The sequence below is a fragment of the Prionailurus viverrinus genome, chromosome A1, assembly GCF_022837055.1.
Source record: "Prionailurus viverrinus isolate Anna chromosome A1, UM_Priviv_1.0, whole genome shotgun sequence".
NCBI classification, from domain to species: domain Eukaryota; kingdom Metazoa; phylum Chordata; class Mammalia; order Carnivora; family Felidae; genus Prionailurus; species Prionailurus viverrinus.
In genome coordinates, this window is record NC_062561.1 from 215,060,683 (window position 1) to 215,084,732 (window position 24,050).

The 24,050-nt window shown below is 42.2% G+C and overlaps 1 protein-coding gene across 5 annotated transcripts in view; it reads right to left on the bottom strand.

The window, feature by feature from the left end:
• The window catches only part of PDZD2 (PDZ domain containing 2), a 233,994-nt gene that overhangs the window by 44,686 nt on the left and 165,258 nt on the right, over window positions 1-24,050 (bottom strand). For all 5 annotated transcript variants that reach the window (XM_047863057.1, XM_047863061.1, XM_047863067.1 and 2 more), the window contains exon 6: window positions 5,895-6,006. In XM_047863057.1, the coding sequence (XP_047719013.1) occupies window positions 5,895-6,006 (112 nt within the window). The remainder of the gene's footprint in view (window positions 1-5,894; window positions 6,007-24,050) is intronic.

Sequence of the window (24,050 nt, forward strand, 5' to 3'; positions counted from 1 at the left end):
TGGCAATAAATGATAGTGAAAATGCCATCAGTATAGGTGGTTTTCTAGTGATGGAGGAACATTATTCTGTGGTTGGCATAGTTCCATTCTTGCGGCAGGTGGTTTTTTTCACTTAATGACTTTTTAAATAACCTTTTTATTAAAGAGTAACAATTTACAGAAATATGCACAAATCATATAAGTGTATGGTTCCAAGAAATTTCACAAAGTAAATGTTTTAAAAACCAACGCCCAGACCAAGGAATAGAATACGATCAGAACCCAAAAGCCATTTTTGCACCACTAACCACCCTTCACCCAGGGTAACCATTATCATGACTTCTAATATCATAGATTACTTTTGCCTTTTCAAACTTTATATAAATGAACACAAATGATAAATACTTTTTTATATCTGGCTCCTTACTCTTAGCATCTGTTTGTGAAACATGGGCTGTTGCTAATAGTTTGTTCATCCCATTTCTGCATACTATTTCATTGTATAAACATGCCACAATTTGGCTATGCATTCTGTTGTTGATAAACATTTGGTTTATTTCCAGTTTTAGATCTAGAACAAGGGTCAACATTTTTTTTTTCGTTTTTCTTTTGTAAAGGCCAGATAGTACATGTTTTAGGCTCTATGGGCCATGGGTGGCCTCTGCTGCATAATCTTTAAACATTTTTTTTTTTTTTTAACACAACCCACTGAAGATGCAGAAAGCATTTCTAGCTTGTGGTCCATACACATGTAGCTGTGGATGGTGGTTTGCTGACCCAAGATTTAGAATATACTATTACGAAACATTCTTATAAAAGTCCTATCTGTGGGGTGCAGACCTAGGAGCGGAGTTGCTGAGCTACTGGTACATATTCACCTTTATCAATGTTGTAACATTCATGTGTGTGAGTCCAAGTTTCCCCACTGTCACACTTGGTAGTGCCAGTTTGATTTTAGCCACTGTGGTGGATATTGTAATGCCATTTCGAGCTTGTTTTTTTTTTATTTAACATTTTATTTTCAAGTAATCGCCACACCTGATGTGGGGCTTGAACCCACAACCCTGAGGTCAAGAGTCAAAAGTCACACATTCCAGCAACTGAGCCAGGCAGGTGCCCCTCACTGTGGGTTTTTATTTTTAATTTTTTTATTTTTAATGTTTATTTATTTTTGAGAGAGACAGAGACAGAATGCGAGTGGGTTGGGACAGAGAGAGAGGGAGACACAGAATCTGAAACAGGCTCCAGGCTCTGAGTTGTCAGCACAGAGCCCAACGTGGGGCTCGAACTCATGAGCTGCGAGATCATGACCTGAGCTGAAGTTGGATGCTCAACCGACTGAGCCACCCAGGCACCCCTCATTGTGGTTTTTAATTTACATTTCACTGATAACCAATGAGACTGAGTTTCTTTCAAATATTTATTGGCTGTTTTACTTTTGTAAATTTGCAGAGTGGCTGTTTTTTTATTTTTATTTTTATTAAGTTGTAAAGTGCCTGTTCAAGTCTTCTGTTTATTTATCGGGTTTCTGTCTTTTTGTTGTTGATGTATAGAAGTTTTTATTTTTTTATTGTTAACATATTTTGAATATGAGTCCTTCATGGGATCTATGTTCTGTAAATCTTTTTCCATCTTTGTGACTTCCTTGCCTTTTCACTCTTAATGGTATTTTATGATGCAAAAGTTCATAATTTTAATATTGTATAATATATCAATTTTTCCCCATATGCTTAGAGCTTTTGTGTCTTAAGAAAAAAAATTTTTTTAATGTTTATTTATTTTGAGAGGGAGCAAGTAAACACAGGTAGGGGAGGGACAGAGAGAGAGGGAGAGAGAAAATCCAAAGCAGGCTCCATGCACCAGCACAGAGCCCAATGCGGGGCTCGAACCCACAAACTGTGAGATCATGACCTGAGCCCAAACCAAGAGTCCGAAGCTTAACTGACTGAGGCACCCGGGGGCCCCAAGAAATTTTTACAGTAATTTTTAAAGAAACCTTTATCAATACCTAGTTTATATTATATGCTTTAAAAAAATAAGATAATTTAAGGGACTTTAATCTTAAATGATGGCTTAATTACATTGAATATGGCTATAATCATATTACAGTGTCTATATTATACATTATATATGTATATATACATATGTGTGTGTATAGCTATATACACATACAGATTCTTTGTAATATTAAGTTCTCCTAGACTATGTAATGTTTCATTTGATGACCTAAAATTCAATTTACCTAAACATTTCTCAGAAAGTTTTTCATGGAATAAAAAAGATGATTCTGTAGCCTTTTAAAAATAATATATTGAGTTTTTAATAGTGATGAAAAGTTGGAAGAGTGAGGATACAGTTATATTAACAGGAACATCACTAAAAGCTTGGTTTTTCAAAAGCTACATATTAACTTTGTGATACAGATTTTCAAACACCTGAAACTCCTTTGCAATCAAAGAGAAATTTCCATTTAAAAAGATCACAAACCTAAGGCATTAATGTGGATAAATCAAAAATACCAAAATGAAAAGGGAACCCTGCTGGCAAAAAAGGAAGTATGAAGTAAGGAAAATTCAGGTTAGAATATCAGGAAAAATGTTCCATAAAATGGCTTTAGTCATTTTGGAGCCAAGCTAGGCAAAAATCTTAGTGAAAATGGCTGGAACTTCTTTATAGAATCTCCTTAATAATTCATGACTTACTAATTCATGGCCAGATTAATCCATCTTGGCAAGCCTACTCATCTGAAAAAGATTTATTAGAAGAAAGTGCCTTCTGAGTCAACAGGGAGGCACTTGCCTCAACAGAAGAGAAACCACATACGGTAGTGTCTGTAGATAACATACTGATACGTGAATACCAGAGTGACTCACTGTTAGAAAATACGAAGTAAATATCCAAGTTTACAGGACAAATTAGCAGTTGATCACATTAAAATCTCCTGTATTCAAATGTCTTTAGACTGAACCATATTTCACAGCACTGGATGAAGACTTGTAAGCCTCTTTCATAGATCTCAAATTGCTTTTCCAGCCTTATCTCCCACTACCCTGCTACATGAATTCTTTGCTTCAGCCTGCTGATTCTCAAAGGAGCAGATTTGTCCTCCTCCCGCATCCTTTCCAAAACCGGGGAGCCTATAAATATCCCTTGACATTTTACCTCACTTTGCCGCCATCGGCTCCCACCCTGAGGGGCTCCTTACCCCTAATCTCTCTGACAAGTTCTGCTGGTTTCAATCATTGTTCCTGTTGAGTTACTGGATCTTTCAGATGGCTGAGGAGGGAAAACAGTTGCCAAAAACTTCTCTAACCAATTTTCCCCCATTGCCCCTAAACATTTCTCATGCATTTTCTCCCTAGTCTACACCGCTGTTTTCTTCCTCTTTGGTTCTGTCAAATCTTGCCAAGGTACTGGCCCTCCTTTATCTTGTGTCCTCTGGATGCCTCCCCTAAGTGCCACAACCCAGAAACACTCTCGTTCGTGCCTTATCATGGCCTTCAAGTTCTTGGGAATATTCTTGTCTGACCCTCCTCAACCATCTTCCCCCGTTGAGAGGGAAAGAGGAGACAACGATGATGAACTGATGTTAATGACGTGACAACAGTGGCAGCTATCACGTGAGCTATTGCTACCATATTCGGGAGTGGCCATGCCACATTCATTCTCTCCATCTTTCAACTGAGACGGTACACTGATTCCTAGAATAAAAGTAATTTAGAATCCTCATTTTACACATGAGGATTCTCTCTTTCATGAAGAAAGAGAGACTCAGAGAAGTCAAGTCATCGGTCTCAGGCTACATAGCCTGAGGAACTGAGGAACTGAGGAACTGAGGCAGAGCTGGGAACTGAACACTGACTTCTCCCTGACTTCGTGCACGTTATACATGGTTCCTTATTATGGCCACAGATGTCTGGGAAGGAAAGGAAGGGAGGGTGACATCCATTTGTGGCAAACAGTAGCCAGCCCTGGATTTACTACTCAGCTGAATGTACTGCTTGTTTTAAATTAATAGTATAAACAGTGTTAGAGATTTATGATTTGAAAGGTCCCCAGTTACATCACCCTCCCCACATCTGTATCTAGAAAGCCCCAGACTGGGGAGGAGGATTCTCTTCAAGAGTCTCAGGAAGCCAAGGGGTGGAAAGGAGAACTGTCTGGGAGGCAGATCTTTTTGCTGGCACCGGGTGACCTTTGGGATTCCCTTAGCTTCTCCGGTCTCATCCATAAAGCGAGGAATGTGACTGTACGGGTTTCAAAGGTCCCTGACTTTTCTCCAGAGCTCTGTGGCCCCCCTGAGAACTGTTAATAAGGTGTTGATTAACTCTGCTATGACAGCTGCCTAAAGATCTCTGTCTGCTATGCCCCCGTGACTCCCAGAAGCCCAGCACACAGAAGGTAAATGTATTTCTCTTAGTCGTCCCTCCGGGGCTGCAGGGGGGCTTGGTTGTCCTCTCCACACAGGGACCTTGGGCACCACATCTGTCCTACGACTTACCAGCCTCTGGCCAGAGTACATTGTTTTGTCACAACCCCTGTTCAGGTGTATACTGCCTAATGATTATGAGTTACAAATACAAACTAATTCACTTTGTTACTCGGGTTTTTAAAGACAAACGGATGTATTTTGTGGCCCTATACTGGTTGCTTTACCTGAGAATAACTCAGCAGAGGGCCAGGCAGTGTTGGGGGGCGGTGCTCCTGGCTGTCAGGCACAGACACCACCCCTCGCCACTAATCTGTGTGGCAGGAAGGGACTGACATTTCTTGGCTGGCTACTTTGATGTGTTTTGTTTGTTTCCTAATGTGCTCAACCTTTCAAAGTCAGATTATCTCCTTTTTTTCAGGTGAGGGAGTGGAGGTTCAGGGGCTTTAGATAACCAGCCCAAGGTCATAAGAGATGTCTTTCACAGGTGGGCAGCCAGGACTGGCTTCTCTAACAGGCCAGCAAAAACAGTGCTGAGGGCCCACAAAAAAGCTTTAATTATAAGAATAGTAATGGAGAGAGAATAATGAATCCAGCTTGAATCTTCGCAGCCATAAAACATAATTTTTAGTGTTTTTAATAATTTTTAAAAATTTTATTTATTTAAGAGAGAGAGACAGAGGGAGAGAGGGAGGGAGGGAGAGAGGAAGGACATGTGTGAGAGCGGGTGAGAGGCAGAGACGGAGAGAGAGAGAATCCCAAGCAGCCTCTGCACTGTTGGTGCAGAGCCCGATATGGGGCTCGAACTCACAAACCACAAGATCATGACCTGAACTGAAATCAAGAGCTGGGCGCTTAACCGACTGAGCCACGCCGGCGCCCCTTTAGTTTTTTTTTAATAGGAAAAAGAGTCCATCAAGGAGATAGTGCCTAGGACACACGGATCATAACAGGTCTCTGCACATGGCCTCTGCTTTTGACACTGACTTTTTCTCTCAAGGCCTAGGCCAGCTACTATGAGGCTACACCCAGGAAACGGGAAATCTACTTATTCCCCAAAGCTTCAACTCCTATCCCATTTTTCCACCTGCGTAGTTGAGATGTAGATTTCATAGTAAATAGCTCACTGCCCCTTGTTCTGGTGGACCAAAGGCTTGGGGAGAGGGACATGTGCCCAGAAGATAGGCCAGTAGGAATACGCCACGGCGAATGGGTCACCTGAAGTCCTGTGGAAGTAGATGATCAAGTTTAAGCAGAAACAAACAGAGATTCACAAACTTGACAGTCACTTCATTATGACTCAAATAAAAATATTCACGTGGGCAGCCGGGCTGAATGCGGTTTTATGCTTGGGGCATGTACTACCTAAAGGAAAAACAATTTTGAGGGTATAAGGGGACAAAAAGAGCTCATTCTGTTAATGACTTGATCTTCCCACTCCTGAGGCTGGAAGCTGACAGGCCATACCAGGCAGAGTTCTGCTTACCTGAAAGGCGACTCTTGAGTTTCATCTTACTGCTGCCCTGCTTGGGACTTTCCAGGTTTCCCTTGGGTTCCTCCGGGCCACACGAATCTTGGGGCTCATCTGTCCCAGGCATCTGAAATCAGACAGCACAGAGCTGATGGGAGAGGCCAGCCTGCAATCATTGATGAGGTCCCTCTCCCAGGATTTATCTCCAGGCTTCAAGTGCAGCAATACAGGTATCACGTGGGCAAAAAGGTTCCCGGGATCAAAGCACAAGCCCTCAGATGACCTGGAACCACAGAGCCTTCTGCCGGCAAGTTCCTCAGCACGCTACCTCCGCTGCACAGCAGAGAAACAGGAGGTTTCGAAGTGGAAACGGCCCCAGAGGCCATTTTATTTCTGGAGAAAACTTGTTGGTCAAGGTCACCCAGGTGGTCATGAAGACACAACTAACTATAGCCCAGGTTTCTTGACTTGTGGGTGAGTGCTTGTCCCTACAGTGCAAGTTGCAAGAAATATTAAACCAGAAATTTAAATTAGATTCTAAAACACAGTAACACGTTAACTTTGTGGAGCCAAGTAAGTACACCTCTTGGGCCAACCACACTGTCTGTGTGCTATACTCCCACGTACAGGTTCAGCACTGCCCAGGTGACGTGCAGGCAGCCACATACAGTCAGCCCACACGTCTGCACAGTGTGCACCTATGCTCTCAGACCCTAAGGGACAGTACAGGAAGAAAGGTCCCAAGGTCTGTAAGGTCCTCTATCTGAGAAAAGCCAAACAAGCTAACAATAACCCATTACATTTATTAGAGAGGAAAAGGAGACTCATGTGCTTGAGAGCCCGCATAAAAAATTGGGGAGGTAAATTTATATGTACATAACTTATGAGATAGATCAAACAATGAGCTTTCCCATTTGAAATTTTATTTTCCTTTGAGGTTTTGAAGGGAAAAAGTCATGTTAGTTAAAATAGGTAGGATTCACATGAAGAAACATATGAACTTTAAAAAGACATAGAAGATATCCTTTAATACTTCATGGTCATTGAAAGTCATATAGTTATGATGTAAAAACCAACCAACCAACCAACAAACAAACCCAAACCCTGAGTGTTAACAGATAATAAAAATTATACATTGTGTATCAAATTCAGTATATGAAAATGTATAGAGTAAGCAGTAAGAGTAATCTCTGAGGTAAACCCCACCTCCTTCTCAAGTTCCCCTCCCTCCTCAAATTCACCTATCTTTTTGGATGAGAAAAAGGGGAGGAGAAAAGGTCTGAGAAATGAGGAGATGTAGGTAAGTTGAGGAAGGGGCACTGGGAAAACAAATTCTCCTGATATATAAAAACAAAGATAAATTTGGTGAATCCCTATTATAATGTCAGGGATTGGCAGGTCTCCAGGTTTAAATTATTAAGTAAAGGCAAGACTGGAATGTTGAGGATGATTTTAGAGATTCTCAAGAGGGATGTCTTTCCCAACCCCAAACTGCAACATTTAATTCACACCCAGTGCAAAAGAAGCCTCTTGGAGACATGCCAGAGATCTGGGGCACAGGAGGGGACATGCAAATAGGAATAATCTAGAGAGAAGCCTCGGGGCCTCTCCTTTGCTTAATTTAAAAGCTTTATGGAGGGGCGCCTGGGTGGCGCAGTCGGTTAAGCGTCCGACTTCAGCCAGGTCACGATCTCGCGGTCCGTGGGTTCAAGCCCCGCGTTGGGCTCTGGGCTGGTGGCTCAGAGCCTGGAGCCTGTTTCTGATTCTGTGTCTCCCTCTCTCTCTGCTCCTCCCCCGTTCATGCTCTCTCTCTGTCCCAAAAATAAATAAAAAACGTTGAAAAAAAAATTAAAAAAAAAAAAAAAAAAAAAAAAAGCTTTATGGAAAGAACCTGTCTCCAGACCGTAAACAGCAGTTACTGGAGATGGAGTTAAGTTCCCGGTTCTTTCTCTTATACCACCTGACCCGGGCTATCAGCCTACAGAGAAAGGATTCCTCAGCTTGTAAGTCATTACTTCCTCTGTGCTCATTCAGTGGCTGGCTTATTACACAGAAGCCACGGCCCAAACCATCAGAAAGCATGTTTGAGGATCTCATGTCAAGGGAGGAAAACAATTCTAGCCAAATGTTTCTGGACTCATGAAGCTTCCTTCTTCCATTTTCCCCTCTGTTTTTCTAGCACGGCCCTAGGTTTTCATATGATCAGAGAAATTTTGGAGATGACATAGGCCCTCATATGAGTAACAGAAAGGCAAGTGACCTGCCCAAGCCTTCTCAACTCATTACAGGTAAGGCTGAGACTTCTTAGTCTCCTAATTTCCAGTTTCATGCATTACTAGGATTTTTCCTCCCTCCCTCCTTAGAGGATTTTTTTTTTTACTGTTTTTTTTTTCTTTTAATGTTTATTTATTTTGAGAGAGAGAGAGAGCATGAGTAGGGAAGGGGCAGAGAGAGAGAGAGAAAGGGAGAGAGAGAATCCCAAGCAGGCTCTGTGCCGTCAGCTCAGAGCCTGACGTGGGGCTCAAAGTCACTAAATCGTGAGATCATGACCTGAGCTGAAATCAAGAGTTGGACGTTTAGTCACCCAGGCGCCCCTAGATACTTTTTAATTAAGTTAATACTTTGGATGATCAATACTGTATCGTATTATATAGTTCGTACACCTTAAATTTTTCCCACTTAATGTTCACAGCAAACATGTGTCCCAAGGTAAAAGAAAAATATTCTCTCCACTGACAGATGAGGAAAAAAATGGAGACCCTTCAGTAACACCCTTTTGTTTATAACATATATCCCGGATCTAGGCTAGATCATGTGTACAGCAAATGAGAGCACAAGCTGAGGGGTGTAGTTTCACAAGAGCACACACATGCGGTGTCAAATCTGTGTTCTTGTGATGTGAGCCCCACGGCTGCCAATTCTGCTTTATTTTCAGAATCTGAGAGAGGCGGTTTCGAAGTAAGAGAATCACAGCCTTAAGGAATAACTTTTTTTTTTTTTAATCTGAAATGCACCAAAGAAAGAAATGACATTTGGTTTCTATGATCTATAAAATACCAATATCATTTCTTATACCAAAGAAATCTTACGTTAAAGATGGTGGGTGTGTTAACATTACTACTGAAAGCCTGTGACTAAAGCCAACAAGAATGGACCTCGAGACGTCTCAGAGAGTTGCAAACGGCACACTGTTGAGCTCAGGCAGCCGTGCAATCTTATTTCAGAACCCCCTCAAAGTGTTAGCATTGGGTTCTGAATTTAAACAGAACCTTTCCCTCTCACAACAGAAAGCTGTCATGATTTTAGGTGGTATGTAAGTTAACGAACAGGAAGTAACAATATGCAAAGCGCAATTTTGATCACAATGGGCCTCTCTTCAGTCTCGTGACTATTGTCTGAAAATGTCCCCACTCTAAAGAGTCCCTTTGTTGTATTTTTATTATTTTAGATGCACGGAACAAATCAAGCTGTTCTAGGAATGATGTCATTTTAGTTGTTTTAAAATGAAATGTGCAAAAAGTGCTCCTGGAAGGCCTTTGGTTCAGCTGGTATAATCTATTATTCATCAGCAATTTCTAATTCATGTGTTATACAACAATGCCATTATATTAATGGAATCTAATGTAATTTGCCAATTTCCAAGTTAGAACCTTTCCGTTTGGACAGTTTTCTACACTTGTAGCCTATCAGATTCGCACCGAAGCAGAATCTTGGGCTTCTGGCTTTACAGACAAGTGGCAGAGCAGAGCGGTTAAGAGCAGCTGCCTGGGTACAGATCTGGTTGCACCATTTACTACCAGTGTAGGTGCATGAGCCAACCTCCTTGAGTTTCAGCATCCTCATCTCTAAAATGGGCTTTAAGAATTAAATGATAATTTTCTGGGGCGCCTGGGTGGCTCAGTTGGTTAAGTGACTGACTTCGGCTCAGGTCATGATCTCACGGTTCGTGGGATCGAGCCCCGCGTCGGGCTCTGTGTTGAACACTTGCTTGGAGCCTGCTTGACATTCTGTCTCCTTCTCTCTCTGCCCCTCCCACCTTGTGCTCTGTCTCACTCTGTCTCTCAAAAATAAATGTAAAAGAAAATTTTTTTTAAAAAAAGAATTAAATAATTTTCTGATTAAAGATAGCAGATTTCCTTCCTTTTCTCCCCCTCATGGGAAGCCACACTCAAATGACAGAGAAGAGATTTTAAAATGACAGACATCATCCCACAAGGGTTCAAAGAGAACAAAAGACAATAGCAACAAGACTCTGGAAACCAGTAAGCACGACTATGTGCTAACGGATCCAACTTGAGAAAACGGAATCCTAAAGCTGGGATTGGAGAAAGCTACAAAGCAACCCAGTTTGAACAAGAGGTCCCCCGGAGGCTCAGGAGTTGCCAATAAAGGGTCTCTGGAGGTGTGGGGATGTCGTTGTGAGGCTGAGGCAGCGGGGAGAGTGGAAAGTGCCTGATACAGGTACTTAGAACGGATCTGATTGTGAGGAGACTCCCAGGTCTCAGCACTGACCTGGACAAACTTTGGTGTGTAAGAGAATCCCCTGGAGAGCAAAGAAAGAATGCCCAGGCCAGTGGAAGTGGAGCAGGCCCCACAGTTCATCACTGCCCTGGTCCAGACAGAGCCGAGCTGCAATTACCGAGCTTACTCTAGAGGGAAGGATGGAGGCTCCAGCTGCACCACAACAAGCTGTCAGCCAAAGGATGAGGGAGGGTGGTGATCACGCCGCTCTCTGTTGGGCACATTGGCATGTTAACCAGCAATGGCAGAAACCTGCCTCACTCTCTGTATGAACGAGAAGCACCTGCACCGCATGCCAAGTTAATGCAACTTCCGTTACTAGAGGTCGTGACATGGGTTGTGCCCAGAATATATCAATAGATCATGGACATCAGAGGCGGTTTCTCATGATGCAAATAGAAACAACAGTGTGTACATATGTATGTATGTATGTGTGTGTGTATGTATGTATATATTTTAGACAGTTGACTCTTTTTTTTCTTTTAATTCTCAGGTTAGTTAACATGCAGCATAGTCTTGGCTTCAGTAGAACCCAGTGCTCATACTGAAAAGTGCCCTCCTTAATGCCCGTCACCCATTTAACCCACCCCCATGCCCTCATCGACCATCAGTCTGTTCTTCGTATTTAACAGTCTCTTACGGTTTGCCTCCCTGTTTGTATTTTTTCTTCCTTCCCCTATGTTCATCTGTTAAGTTTCTCAGATTCCACATGACTGAAATCATATCTTTCTCTGACTTATTTTGCTTAGCATAATACCTCCCAGTTCCATCTATGTTGTTGCAAATGGCAAGATTTCATTCTTTTTCATCTCTGAGTAATATTCCAGTGTGTGTGTGTGTGTGTGTGTGTGTGTGTGTGTGTGTGTGTGTATACCACATCTTTTTTTTATGTTTATTTATTTTTGAGAGAGAGAAAGAGAAGACACTGTAAGCAAGGGAGGGACAGAGAGAGAGGGAGACACAGAATCTGAAGCAGGCTCCAGGCTCTGAGCTGTCAGCACAGAGCTCAGTGCAGGGCTCGAGCTCACAAACCGTAAGATCGTGACCTGGGCCGAAGTCGGCTGCTTAACCAACTGAACCACTCAGGTGCCCTTATATACCATATCTTCTTAAGCCATTCATCAGTTGATGGACATTTGGCTTCTTTCCAAATTTAGCTATTGCTGATAGTGCTGCTATAAAATTGGGATGCATATGCCCTTCCAAATCAGCATTTAAAAAAAATTTTTTTAACGTTTATTTATTTTTTGAGACAGAGAGACAGAGCATGAATGGGGGAAGGGTCAGAGAGAGAGGGAGACACAGAATCGGAAGCAGGCTCCAGGCTCCAAGCTGTCAGCACAGAGCCCGACGCGGGGCTCGAACTCGTGAACCACGAGATCGTGACCTGAGCCAAAGTCAGACACTTAACCGACTGAGCCACCCAGGCGCCCCCAAATCAGCATTTTTAAATCCTTTGGATAAATACTTAGCAATGCAATTGTTGACTTGTAGGGTAGTTCTATTTTTAATTTTTTGAGGAATCTCCACACCATTTCCCCAAGTGGCTGTACCAGGTTGCATTCCCACCAGCAGTGCAATAAAGTCTCCTTTCTCCACATCCTCGCCAACATCTGTTGTTTCCTGAGTTGTTAATTTTAGCCATTCTGACAAGTGTGAGGTGATATCTCATTATGGTTTTGATTTGTATTTCCCTGATGATGAGTGATGTTGAGCATCTTTTAATGTGTCTGTTGGCCATCTGGATGTCTTCTTTGGAAAAGTGTCTATTCATATCTTCTGCCCATTTCTTCACTGGATTATTTGTTATTTGGGTGTTGAGGTTGGTAAGTTCTTTATAGATTTTGGGTACTAACCTTTTATCTGATATGTCATTTGTAAATATCTCCCATTCCATCAGTTGCTTTTAGTTTTGTTGACTGTTTCCTTTGCTGTGCAGAATTATCTTGATGAGGTCCCAAAACTTCATTTTTGTTTTTATTTCCCTTACCTCTGGAGATAAGTCAAGTAAGAAGTTGCTGTGGCTGAGATCAAAGAGGTTGCTGCCTGTTTTCTTCTGTAGGATTTTGGTGGTTTCCTATCTCACATTTAGATCTTTTATCCATTTTGAGTTTATTTTTGTGTATGGTGTAAGAAAGCAGTTCAGTTTCATTCTTCTTCATGTTGCTGTCCAGTTCTTAGCATCATTTGCTAAAAGGTCTGTTTTTTTTTTCCCATTGGATAGTCTTTCCTGCTTTGTTGAAGATTAGTTGGTCATATATTGTGGGTCCATTTCTGGGTTCTCTGTTCTATTCCACTGATCTATGTGTCTGTTTTTGTGCTAATACCATACTGTCTTGATGATTACAGCTTTGTAATATAGGTTAAAGTCTGGGATTATGATGCCTCCAGCTTTGGTTTTCTTTTTCAACATTACTTTGGTTATTCGGGATCTTCTATGGTTCCATACAAATTTTAGGATTGTTTATTTATTTATTTTTAAGTAGGCTCCATGCTGAATGGGGGGCTTGAACTCATGACCCTGAGATCAAGAGTCGCATGCTCTACTGACTGAGCCAGCCAGGTGCCCCAACAGTGTTTATTTTTATTTTTTTAGAGTTTTGTTTATTTTATTAAGGGTTAGTTTATTTGAGAGAGAGAGAGAGAGAGAGCGCGCGCGAGAGAGAATGAGCGGGGGAGGGGCAGGGAGAGGGAGAGAGAAAAAAATCCCAAGCAGGCTCCACACTGTCAGTGTGCAGAGCCCATTGCAGGGACTGAACGCGAGAACTGTGAGATCATGACCTGAGCTGAAGTCGGATGCTCAACCGGCTGAACCACCTAGGTGCCCCCAAAGTATTTATTTTTAAAGGGCTAAATTTGCCTTATAATGATCTTATAAGGGTTATTATGAGGATTAAATAAAAATGCACTTGAGAGTACTAACAGAGTACCTAATGTGTATTATGAAATTATAGTGAGGGTTCAGCTCAAACAAAACACCTCAAGCTTTCTCCCCACAAGTCTCATGGTGCCTCTAGATCTGATGACTACATAGACTCTGATTGTAGCTCTAGACTGCAGAGATAAACATTTCAACTTCATACCTACACAAGGGTGGCACATTTAATGAATGAACAAAGCAAAACGAATGGGGACGCCACAAGAATACGCCTGCCATCTTGCTGAGTTCAAGATGAGAACAAAGCACCATAAAATTACTGCAAACTTCTAAGAAGACAGTTTCAAATGCATGTACCTGGAAATGCATGTTTTTAGAAATCAGGTTTGCACAAGACACCAAGGAGGATTTGAGAACATGCGGTGGACTTACAATCAAAGCAGAATCAGTGGAAGAGAGAAAATAAAGGAATATGTGAAGATTTCTTAGAGGAAGAAAGAGGTTTCCTTAAAGGAAAAACGAAGATCTTAGACAACAGGCTGTGCAGATATGAAGGGGAGAGGAGACTGTGAAGTCCAGGAGGCCAGTTCCTAACCACAATTAAAGTAGATGTCATAAAAGTGGGGAACCACTTTAGTTTTTACTACAAGGGAGGGCTTGACGGGGCCTCAAGAAATCCATCTGAGAAGAAGAGGCAAAACCACAGGGAACAGAATGCAACAATACTTCTATGGAGATCTCAGGCCCAGAGAACAATGAGAGGTGATTTCAAAACTGCAGGGCTTGAGTAAGAGGATTTGGGACAGCTATACCAAAGAGGGATCAGAAAGTTTGAACAGATTTAAAGGTGAAGGGTGAAGAAGCCCAGGAAGAGATTTAAAAATATTTCTGGGTAAATTTTAAAGGGACTAGGTTATTTTTGTTGGCCTGATGGAAGTGGCCTAAGAAATGTATGAAATTACATTGTAAAGGAAGCAAACATGAGACATAGCAAGGGGAGCCAGGCAGGATGATAATAGGCCAGAACTGGATGCTGGTCAGATGGGAGAATATTTCCTGTGTGGAATTAGCCAACTCAGAGGTGGTGGTGGTGAAGATGCATTTGAACAATGGATACTTTAGTAAACAGAGGACTCATTGATTCCATGTCTTTCCCAATGATGAGCCCCTCATGACAGAATCTAGAACAGTATTTTAGAGAAAAAAAAAATCTAGGTCAGAAAGCAAAGGGACAGAAGAAGTATAAAAAGTACATAGACTCAACAAGCAGGGCTATGAAAGAAGAAAGGAGTCCATTTAAACAGCAGGTTAAACAAAACTGAGTCTTCCCCAAAGGAGATGGACACAAAACACTAGAGGCATATCCAATTACTACCCCAAAATATGTAGCAGGAAGCAATGTTACTCAACCCTTAGAACATTCAAAACCTGAGGAAAGACAAATCTCAAGGAGCAGGTGGCAGAAGTATTAGCCCTTACTAGCTCATTAGGGGCATAAGCTTCAGACTCATCAACAGCACGTCTGGTTCATGAATCTACAGAAGGTGTTTTTCCAGCTGAGTAAATGGGGGAGGGAAGACTCGGCTTTCTCTAGTCTAAGCACTTCTAAGAGGTGGTGGAAATGGAGAACGTGGCCCAGGACTGGAAATGCCTGCACCCGAGATCACAGAGATCTGTCAGATGCACGATCCACACGAAATGCAGTGCACAGGGAGCCTTCCACTTTCATCTCAAAGTGCAAATGCAAATCAAGAAGATCCTGAATATAAATGAAAAGTACTGTAAGTAGGACCCTGTTGATTTCCCCCATCCAGACTGGGAGGAAGACTTCTGCCAGTTGAATTGAAATTCATGGTCATGGACTCCAAATAACTGCCACACACTGAGTTGTATTTAGAGAAGCCAAGAATATTTTCATCAGCTGTCCTTTACTTGATATGATTGGGTCTCTGCTATGGGTTGCAGGGTTCTCCATGGGTCTCTCCCATTCCTATGTGGCTTATGAAAAGAGACATAGGCTGTTTTTACTCTAGATTATCTATCTTTTCAAGGATGTTTGTAGAGTAAACAGCCTTGAAAGTCAGAGACAGTGTCTCTGAAAGAAAAAGCAGGTTTGTTCATTGTCCAGTATAATAAAGATAACATCTCTCTCTGGAGCAAAGGGTAGTCAGATTTGCTCCGAGCCTGTCATAAAAGATTCACAGGTTGCCAACAATCAGGGTTCCTTAGCCATGATATAAATCCACTGTATGAGCATCTACTCAAGTCACTCTGTATCATTCCCATAGGACATAGAGGTACAGGAGGAAATTATGCAAACATGACTCTCTAAACTGGGATTGAATCCTAAACTGGGATTGGAGAAAGCCAAAAGGGAATTGCTGTGCCATGAGTAATAAAGTCGTTTGTCTCTGACCCAGGAATCTCCTGTCTTGTGCCAGCATCCATGAAACTGTAGTGTAAAAACTCAAACTTTTAAAAGTTCTTGATGTGGTCTTTGGCAAAATTAAATAAGGTCCTGGGAACAAAATTTTGCCTGGGACAACTGTCTAGAAGCGAGGGATTGGCTCATTTTTCTAAATGTCAAGGGTAATAGGTCCATTTTCTCTTTGTTCATTTACATTTCATTAAAAAGGAAAGCACACAAGAGACTTGCTGTCCAACAAATTCAGCTTTCTTGGAGCTGAAAGAGCCACATTTGTTCCAGTGAGAAATCGCCCAGGCTGCAGATGCTGAAGAGCACACAACCTCTCCCCAGCGTCAAGAATCTCATTTACAAAAAAAAAAAAAAAAAAAAAAAAAAAAAAAAATCTCATTTGTGAAGATGGAGCAAAATAAGGAATAGAAGAGGTCTAAGAAGGCCATTAAGTGCTTTGGTTTTTAACTCAAAAAGTGAAGGAAACTTAAGTTTGGATGTTAGTTACTTTAGATTTTAATACCTTTGGATTATGGCTTGCAAGGGGATTTGAATTTGTTGGCATTTTACTTGTTTGAGTATCATGATTATGTTGACACTGTATCTCTTTGTAGCACCTCTGAAAAGCTGCACTGGACAATGAGGCTAGAAATAATTGTGTATGAGAAACAGCCTAGGGATTGATTTTTAGCTTCTGGCAAATTTCATTCTTCTGGAGGTGAGGAGCAAACCATCACTGCCTTAGAGACAGGCCCCCTGGGTCCCAGTTAAAAGCCTGGTGTTTAGAAATGTTCTGTAACTGCTGTCCAAAACATTTATGAGATCTCCTTAAACACACTGTGACTAATAGAGTGTTGGACCCTGAGCATCATGTGTCATCCTCAGCAAACCCTTGAAGCCTTACAAACAAACCATGCAACGTGTGGCTTTTATCTCCAACCACTTCCATTGTGCAAGCAAATCCGATCCCAAGGAAAACTGCAGGAGGATGGGTTGCACCCAGTTCATGCCATGTTTTTACAGTTCCCAGCACTTGAAAAAAAAATAATCTGCAGATGTGACAGAAGACCTCCAAGCTCCAAATCCCTAGGAAGCTGTGCTGGCTCATTCCCCTGGTCAGTATCTACCGGACTGTGGAGTGTGGTGATTTCCCTTTCATGCTTCAGTCACACTAAGATTATTTTTAGGCTGCCAAAGGAAGCTCATTTTCCAAATCTCTGGGGCAGATGTTTGAGTGACCGAAGGAGAACCAGATGGCCATCAAAGAGGCCAGGGCTGGGAATGAATAGCCATTCAGAAAAAGGGAATCAGAACAACAATAAATCAGCCTGAGGTAGCAAGAAGGCTGTGAGTCGACCTCAGAAATTAAAACACAAATCTACCGCTACACTAGATTCATTGCTTCCTAACAAAGAAGACTCAGGACTGAAGAGGAAAACAGGAAAACCTAAAAGCAAACCTTGCCAGACCCCAGAACGCTCTGGTACACGTAGAACGTGTGTGCAGAGCATCAGATGCAGCTGGGGGAAAAGCAGCAGCTGACGTGGACCCAGGCGCTCAGGCTGGCGCTCTGAAAATGAAGGAATACTGTCCTTGTTCTGAGCCCATTTCTGGGTTCATCCCATTGATCATCCCCAAACAATGTGAATGGGCTCGACATATTATGTTAATTTTTTGGATGATTTTTATGCATACAAATTAGATTTCTTAGTCCCTTAGAAAGCTGAGGCAAAGAAATCACCTCTAAGGACGTAGGAATGTAATCAGCTGTTGGCCCAAGTTTGCCTCCCCTGTGGTGGGTCTGTATGGGTCACCCTCCCAAGGAGAGGACAATGTCCTCAAGTGACTCAGTTCTTCAAAAATAATAGGAGATGTGGATCGCAAGAAGGAGAATTGGCACATGTCCCTCCTTGGTATTGATTTCAAATTGAGGCAAGGCGAGTGCAGACATTCTCTGCAAAGTAGGAATCTCTCACTCTCGCCATGTTCCATAACCTCGTGGGTGAGAAAAATGTGCAATCTGGAGCTCTTCTTTGGCCTGTGGGCTGGCTACTAAAGACAGATCCTTGGGTCATTTCTCAGCAGGAGCTGGCTGCCTGCCTGCCATGGACATATTTCTGGGAGCAGGACTATGATATTCTTTACCCTAAACTCCAGAATGATAAAATCATGTGTGTGTAGGAAAATCTCAAAACACACAAAAAGTAGAGGTGGGTGAGCTATCAGAAAGGAAAGACATGTTAAAAGAGACCCAAGAAGCAAGAAGGAGGATTGGAGAAAGAAAATAAGGCTGAATTCATATTCTTCCAGGGCCTTTTCTCTATACAAATGTTTTAGAAAAAGTTCTACATGATTATCTGGCTTAGAAAAATAGTAAAAGATCATTTTAGGGGAGCTTGGGTGGCTCAGTCAGTTAAGTGTCCGACTTCGACTCACGTCATGATCTCACGGCTTGTGAGTTCGAGTTCTGCGTCGGGCTCTGTACAGAGAGTTCAGAGCCTGGAGCCTGCTTCAGATTCTGTGTCTCCCTCTCTCTCTGTGCCCCTCCCTTGCTCGCACTCTTTCTCTCTCTCAAAAATAAATAAATATTTTTAAAAACCTGAACATACCATTGAGGCAGGTTTTAGATGAAGAGTAACTGGTCATGCTGAAGACAGTACATTTTGGTGTGCTGGTAAGTTCCAGGGGGCACCCTAAGGCCTTCTGCTGCCTTTTCCAGATAAGCATGAGTTGCACCCTCAACTCTTTATTTTCCAGGAATGGTACTAACTTCATGCTTATTTGCTGGTATATATTTCTAAGGGCATGTACTTCTTGAAGAATCTGAATAGAAAGCTGGGGTATGCTCATGGGAGCCCACATGGGAAGCAACAGTAAGAGAGGCTGTCCCGGGATCCCACATGATCATCTATAGATGGGTTGGCAAACTGCTGCCAGGGGGCCAAATCTGGCTCAACATGTATTTTCGTAAAGTTTTATTGGAACACAGTCATGCCCATTAGTTCACTTATTCCCTATGACCACTTCTGCACTACTAAGGCAGAGATGAACCAGTGTAACAGAGACTGTTTGGCCAGCAAAGCCTCAAATGTTTATTATCTGGCCTTTGTAACTGCTGACCTCTCAACTGTAGGAATAGTTCAGACCCTATGAACCTCCTACCTCCCCACCTCTACCCCTATCCAAAGTCACTGTGAACAAACTTGAGAAGTTTTAGGAAGCATAACTTAGTAAGTTGAAGCAAAGGTACAGACAAGTAGAGACCTCTTAAGGAAGCTGCTACTGGAGACAAGGCTTACTGGTCTACCATGGTATTTCCTCTGCAAATATCTTTAGCATCCACACTTTATGATTTTACCTTTAAATTTCATTTTATTTTTATTTATTTTTTTTTATTAAAAATTTTTTTTCAACGTTTTTTATTTATTTCTGGGACAGAGAGAGACAGAGCATGAACGGGGGAGGGGCAGAGAGAGAGGGAGACACAGAATCGGAAACAGGCTCCAGGCTCCGAGCCATCAGCCCAGAGCCTGACCCGGGGCTCGAACTCCCGGACCGCGAGATCGTGACCTGGCAGAAGCCAGGCGCCCCTAAATTTCATTTTAAAATGACACTGGTGGGGCGCTGGGGCGCCTGGGTGGCGCAGTCGGTTAAGCGTCCGACTTCAGCCAGGTCACGATCTCGCGGTCCGTAAGTTCGAGCCCTGCGTCAGGCTCTGGGCTGATGGCTCGGAGCCTGGAGCCTGTTTCCGATTCTGTGTCTCCCTCTCTCTCTGCCCCTCCCCCGTTCATGCTCTGTCTCTCTCTGTCCCAGAAATAAATAAAAAACGTTAAAATGACACTGGTAAGAAACTCATATGAAGTAACAAGGATTCTCTTTTTAAAATGCACACTATTTGCTCAGTGACCTAGAATTACTGGCCACCATTTAGACTGGTTTAATTAGATTGCTTTATTCACAAACATACTGCTTGGAAGAAATGGAAAAGATTTTGTTTGTTGGGTGGTCTGTTTTGTTATCGATGTTAGTAGTGAAAGGGGGGAAATGACTTGGAGAAGAAGGAAGGAAGGACTTCTTAGGAGCCTGGAGTCTCGCAGGAATGGGGGGTGATTGTGGGGACCCTCAGGAGGGGAGTTTAGAGCAGTATGAGGACACTGGGCTTCAGGAAACCTGTGAAGAGAGGAACTAGCAAGTAAGGAGGAACAGATGACATCAAGTCAGAGGTTTCAAAGGTCAACTAAATCCTATTGAAACTATTGCTTAGGATTGGCCCTGCCTTCACACACACACACACACACACACACACACACACACACACAAAGTGGGGAGGAAATCCTTTTCATCCTTCTTTTCTACCACCAAGAGGGCCCTGCCCGCAGAACCCAGCACTCTGTTTGGTGGGCTGGGCCTGCTCCTCTCCTCCCCTGACCAGTCAGTCACACTGCTTCCTGCCTTCCCATCTTTGTGGCCACCTTTCCTGCCACACAGGTTCTGGTCACTTCCCAGTGGGACTATAGCAAAGGCCTCCATTCCTGTCTCTGCACTCCACTGCCCCTGCCCTGCTTTTATTCAGTCCAGCTGTTTCTCTATCTCACCACTAAAGTAACCTTAGAACACATACTCTGGGAGGAAAGTTCTCAGTTTTTCCCCTTGAGGATTGTATTTCCCCCTAAAGTCAGGAACATGACAAGGATGTCCACTTTCACCACTGTTATTCAACACAGTATTAGAAGTCCTAGCCTCAGCCATCAGACAACTCAAAGGAATAAAAGGCATCCAAATCAGCAAGGAGGAAGTCAAACTTTCACTCTTTGCAGATGACAGATACTCTATATGGAAAACCCAAAAGATTCCACCAAAAAACTGCTAGAATTGATCCATGAATTCAGCAAAGTCATAAGATATAAAATCAATGCACAGAAATCGGTTGCATTTCTATACACCAATAATGAAGCAACAGAAAGAGAAATCAAGGAATCGATCCCATTTACAATTGCACCCAAACCCATAAAATACCTAAGAATAAACCTAACCAAAGAGGTGAAAAGCTATATACTGAAAACCACAGAAAGCTTATGAAAGAAATCGAAGAAGACACACACAAAAAAATGGAAAAATATTCCATGCTCATGGATTGGAAGAATATTGTTAAAATGTCAATACTACCCAAAGCAATCTGCATATTTAATGCAATCCCTATCAAAATATCACCAGCATTCTTCACAGAGCTAGAATAAACAATCCTAAAATTTGTATGGAGCCACAAAAGACCCTGAATAGCCACAGCAATCCTGAAAAAGAAAACCAAAGCTGGAGGCATCACAATCCCGAACTTCAGGATGTATTACAAAGCTGTAATCATCAAGACAGCATGGTACTAGCACAAAAACAGACACTTAGATCAATGGAACAGAATAGAGAACCCAGAAATGGACCCACAAATGGATGGCCAACTAATCTTTGACAAAGCAGGAACAAATATCCAATGGAATAAAGACACTCTTCAGCAAATGGTGCTGGGAAAACTGGACAGCGACATGCAGGAGAATGAACATGGACCACTTTCTTACACAATACACAAATATAAACTCAAAATGGATGAAAGACCTAAATGTGAGACAGGAAGCCATCAAACTCCTAGAGGAGAAAGCAGGCAAAAACCTCTTTGATCTCAGCCACAGCAACTTCTTACTTAACACATCTCTGGAGGCAAGGGAAACAAAAGCAAAAATGAACTACTGGGATCTCATCAAGATAATAAGCGAAGTAAACAATTTGCAAAACTAAAGGCAACTGATGGAATGGGAGAAGATATTTGCAAATGACATCCCATAAAGGGTTGGTATCCAAAATCTGTAAAGAACTTATCAAACTCAACACCCAAAAAACAAATAATCCAGCGAATAAATGGACAAAAGGCATGAATAGACACTTTTCCAAAGAAGACATCCAGACGGTTAACATGAAAAAATGCTCAACATGACTCATCATCAGGGAAATACAAATTAAAACCACAATGAGATACCAGTTCACACCAGTCAGAATGGCTAAAATTAACAACTCAGGCAACAACAAATGTTGGCGAGGATGCGGAGAAAGGGGAACTCTTTTGCACCACAGGTGGGAATGCAAACTGGTGCAGCCACTCTGGAAAACAGTATGGAGGTTCCTCAGAAAATTTAAAACAGAACTACCCTACGACCCAGCAATAGCACTATGAGGTATTTATCCAAGGGATACAGGTATGCTGTTTCAAAGGGGCACATGCACCCCAATGTTTATAGCATCACTATCAACAATGGCCAAAGTATGGAAAGAGCCCAAATGTCCATCAACAGATGAATGGATAAAGAAGAAGTAGTATATATGTGTGTGTGTGTGTGTCTACACACACACATACACACACACACATATACACACAATGGAGTATTACTCAGCAATCAAAAAGAATGAAACCTTGCCATTCACAACTACATGGATGGAATCAGAGGGTATTGTGCTAAGCGAAATTAGTCAGAGAAAGACAAATATCATATGACCTCACTCATATGTGGAATTTAAGATACAAAACAAATGAACATAGGAGAAGAGAAGCAAAAATAATATAAAAACAGGGAGGGGAACAAAACATAAGAGACTCTTAAATATAGAGAACAAACTATAGGTTGCTGGAGGGGTTGTGGGCAGGGGGATGGGCTAAGTGGGCGAGGGGCATTAAGGAAGACACCTGCTGGGATGAGTACTGGGTATTATACATAGGGGATGAATCACTGGATTCTACTCTTGAAATATTATTGTACTATATGCTAACTCGGATGTAAACTAAAATAAATAAATGAATTTTTTAAAAAAGAACAAATACTCTGACTCATTCAACTTGAAAACCATCATTGAGTAGAGTAGTTGTTAAGATAAGTCAAATTCCTTAGTCTGGAGCTAAAAGCACAGGCTGAACATCTGTGCTTTTTTTTTTGTTGATCCTTGAATAGGCTATAAAATTTCCTATTTGAGGACCACTGTGCATGTTGCTTTTCTGTCCTAAAAGGTTACCTACTTCTGCGGGTGTTCCTATGGCAAATCCATGGATTAGTCAAACACCACCCCATCCATTGAGCCCTCCCAGATTCCTGGAAGGAACGGGTCAATATGGGATATGGTTCCTAGGAACATATTATGTGGAAGAGGGGAATATGAAAAGTATAGAAATAACCGTAATTCATTACAGAATATAAGAAGTCCTGTTAAGAGAGGAAGACTGTGTCTATTATCCCTTTGTATCTCCCAGAGTGCCCAGCACAGCCCTCAGCATATGGATGGCAGCATCAGGCTGGCTATAGTCGAGCATGGGCTCCTACCAGGGCCTGGTTGTGGGCATTCGGCAGGGCCACATTACCAACCTCTGAGGTTGTATTGGTCTCAGTGGGAAGAAGGTCAGGAAGAATTACAGCTTTGATGCTGAGGAGAAGGTGTGTGTGTATGACATGCAGGCTACCTGTCTGTCTCTACTAGCTCAAAAGATAATTCCACAAATAGCTATTAAGTAAATATGTCTGCTGCTAGAGGAAATAAATTTGAATACCGAAACAACAGCTTAACCAAAAAATTTTTGAAAAAATCCATCCCAGTTTTATTTTTTTATTAAGTTTATTTACTTATTTTTAGAGAGAGACAGAAAGTACAAGTCAGGGAGAGGCAGAGAGAGAGAGAGAATCCCAAGCAGCCTCTGAACTGTCAGCACAGAGCCTGATGTGGGGCTCAAGCCCACAAATCATGAGATCATGACCTGAGCTGAAGTTGGGTGCTTAACTCACTGAGCCACCCAGGGACCCCTAACCCATTTTAAATCAGGAGGGGTCTTTCTGATTAAGTACTACGATGTGAGAAACAGAAAAATGAAACTGGCAATCAGAGAAAACAGACATAACAGAGGCTGGTCCTACTTAAAAAGTCTCTTTGAAAGATAAGGGGCTTCAGAATCTTTTTTTTTCTTTTTTAATGTCTATTCATTTTTGAGAGAGAGAGAGAGAGAGAGAGAACAGGGGAGGGACAGAGAGAGAGGGAGACACAGAATCCAAAGCAGGCAGCAGGCTCTGAGCTGTCAGCATAGAGCCTGATGTGGGGCTTGAACCCACAAACTGTGAGATCATGACCTGTGCCGAAGTTGACTGTTCAATTGACTGAGACACCCAGGCGCCCCAAGGGGCTCAGAATCTTCACAGTCAGAGGTAGAAGGAAGAATATTTCAAGTGAAGGAATAAAAGCAAGAACAGAAGGGAGAGGCTTGGTTTTCTTTTTCTGCAAATGTCATTTACTGAGATCCCTCAGTCCTACGTAAAAAGCTTACCAAGCAAAAACA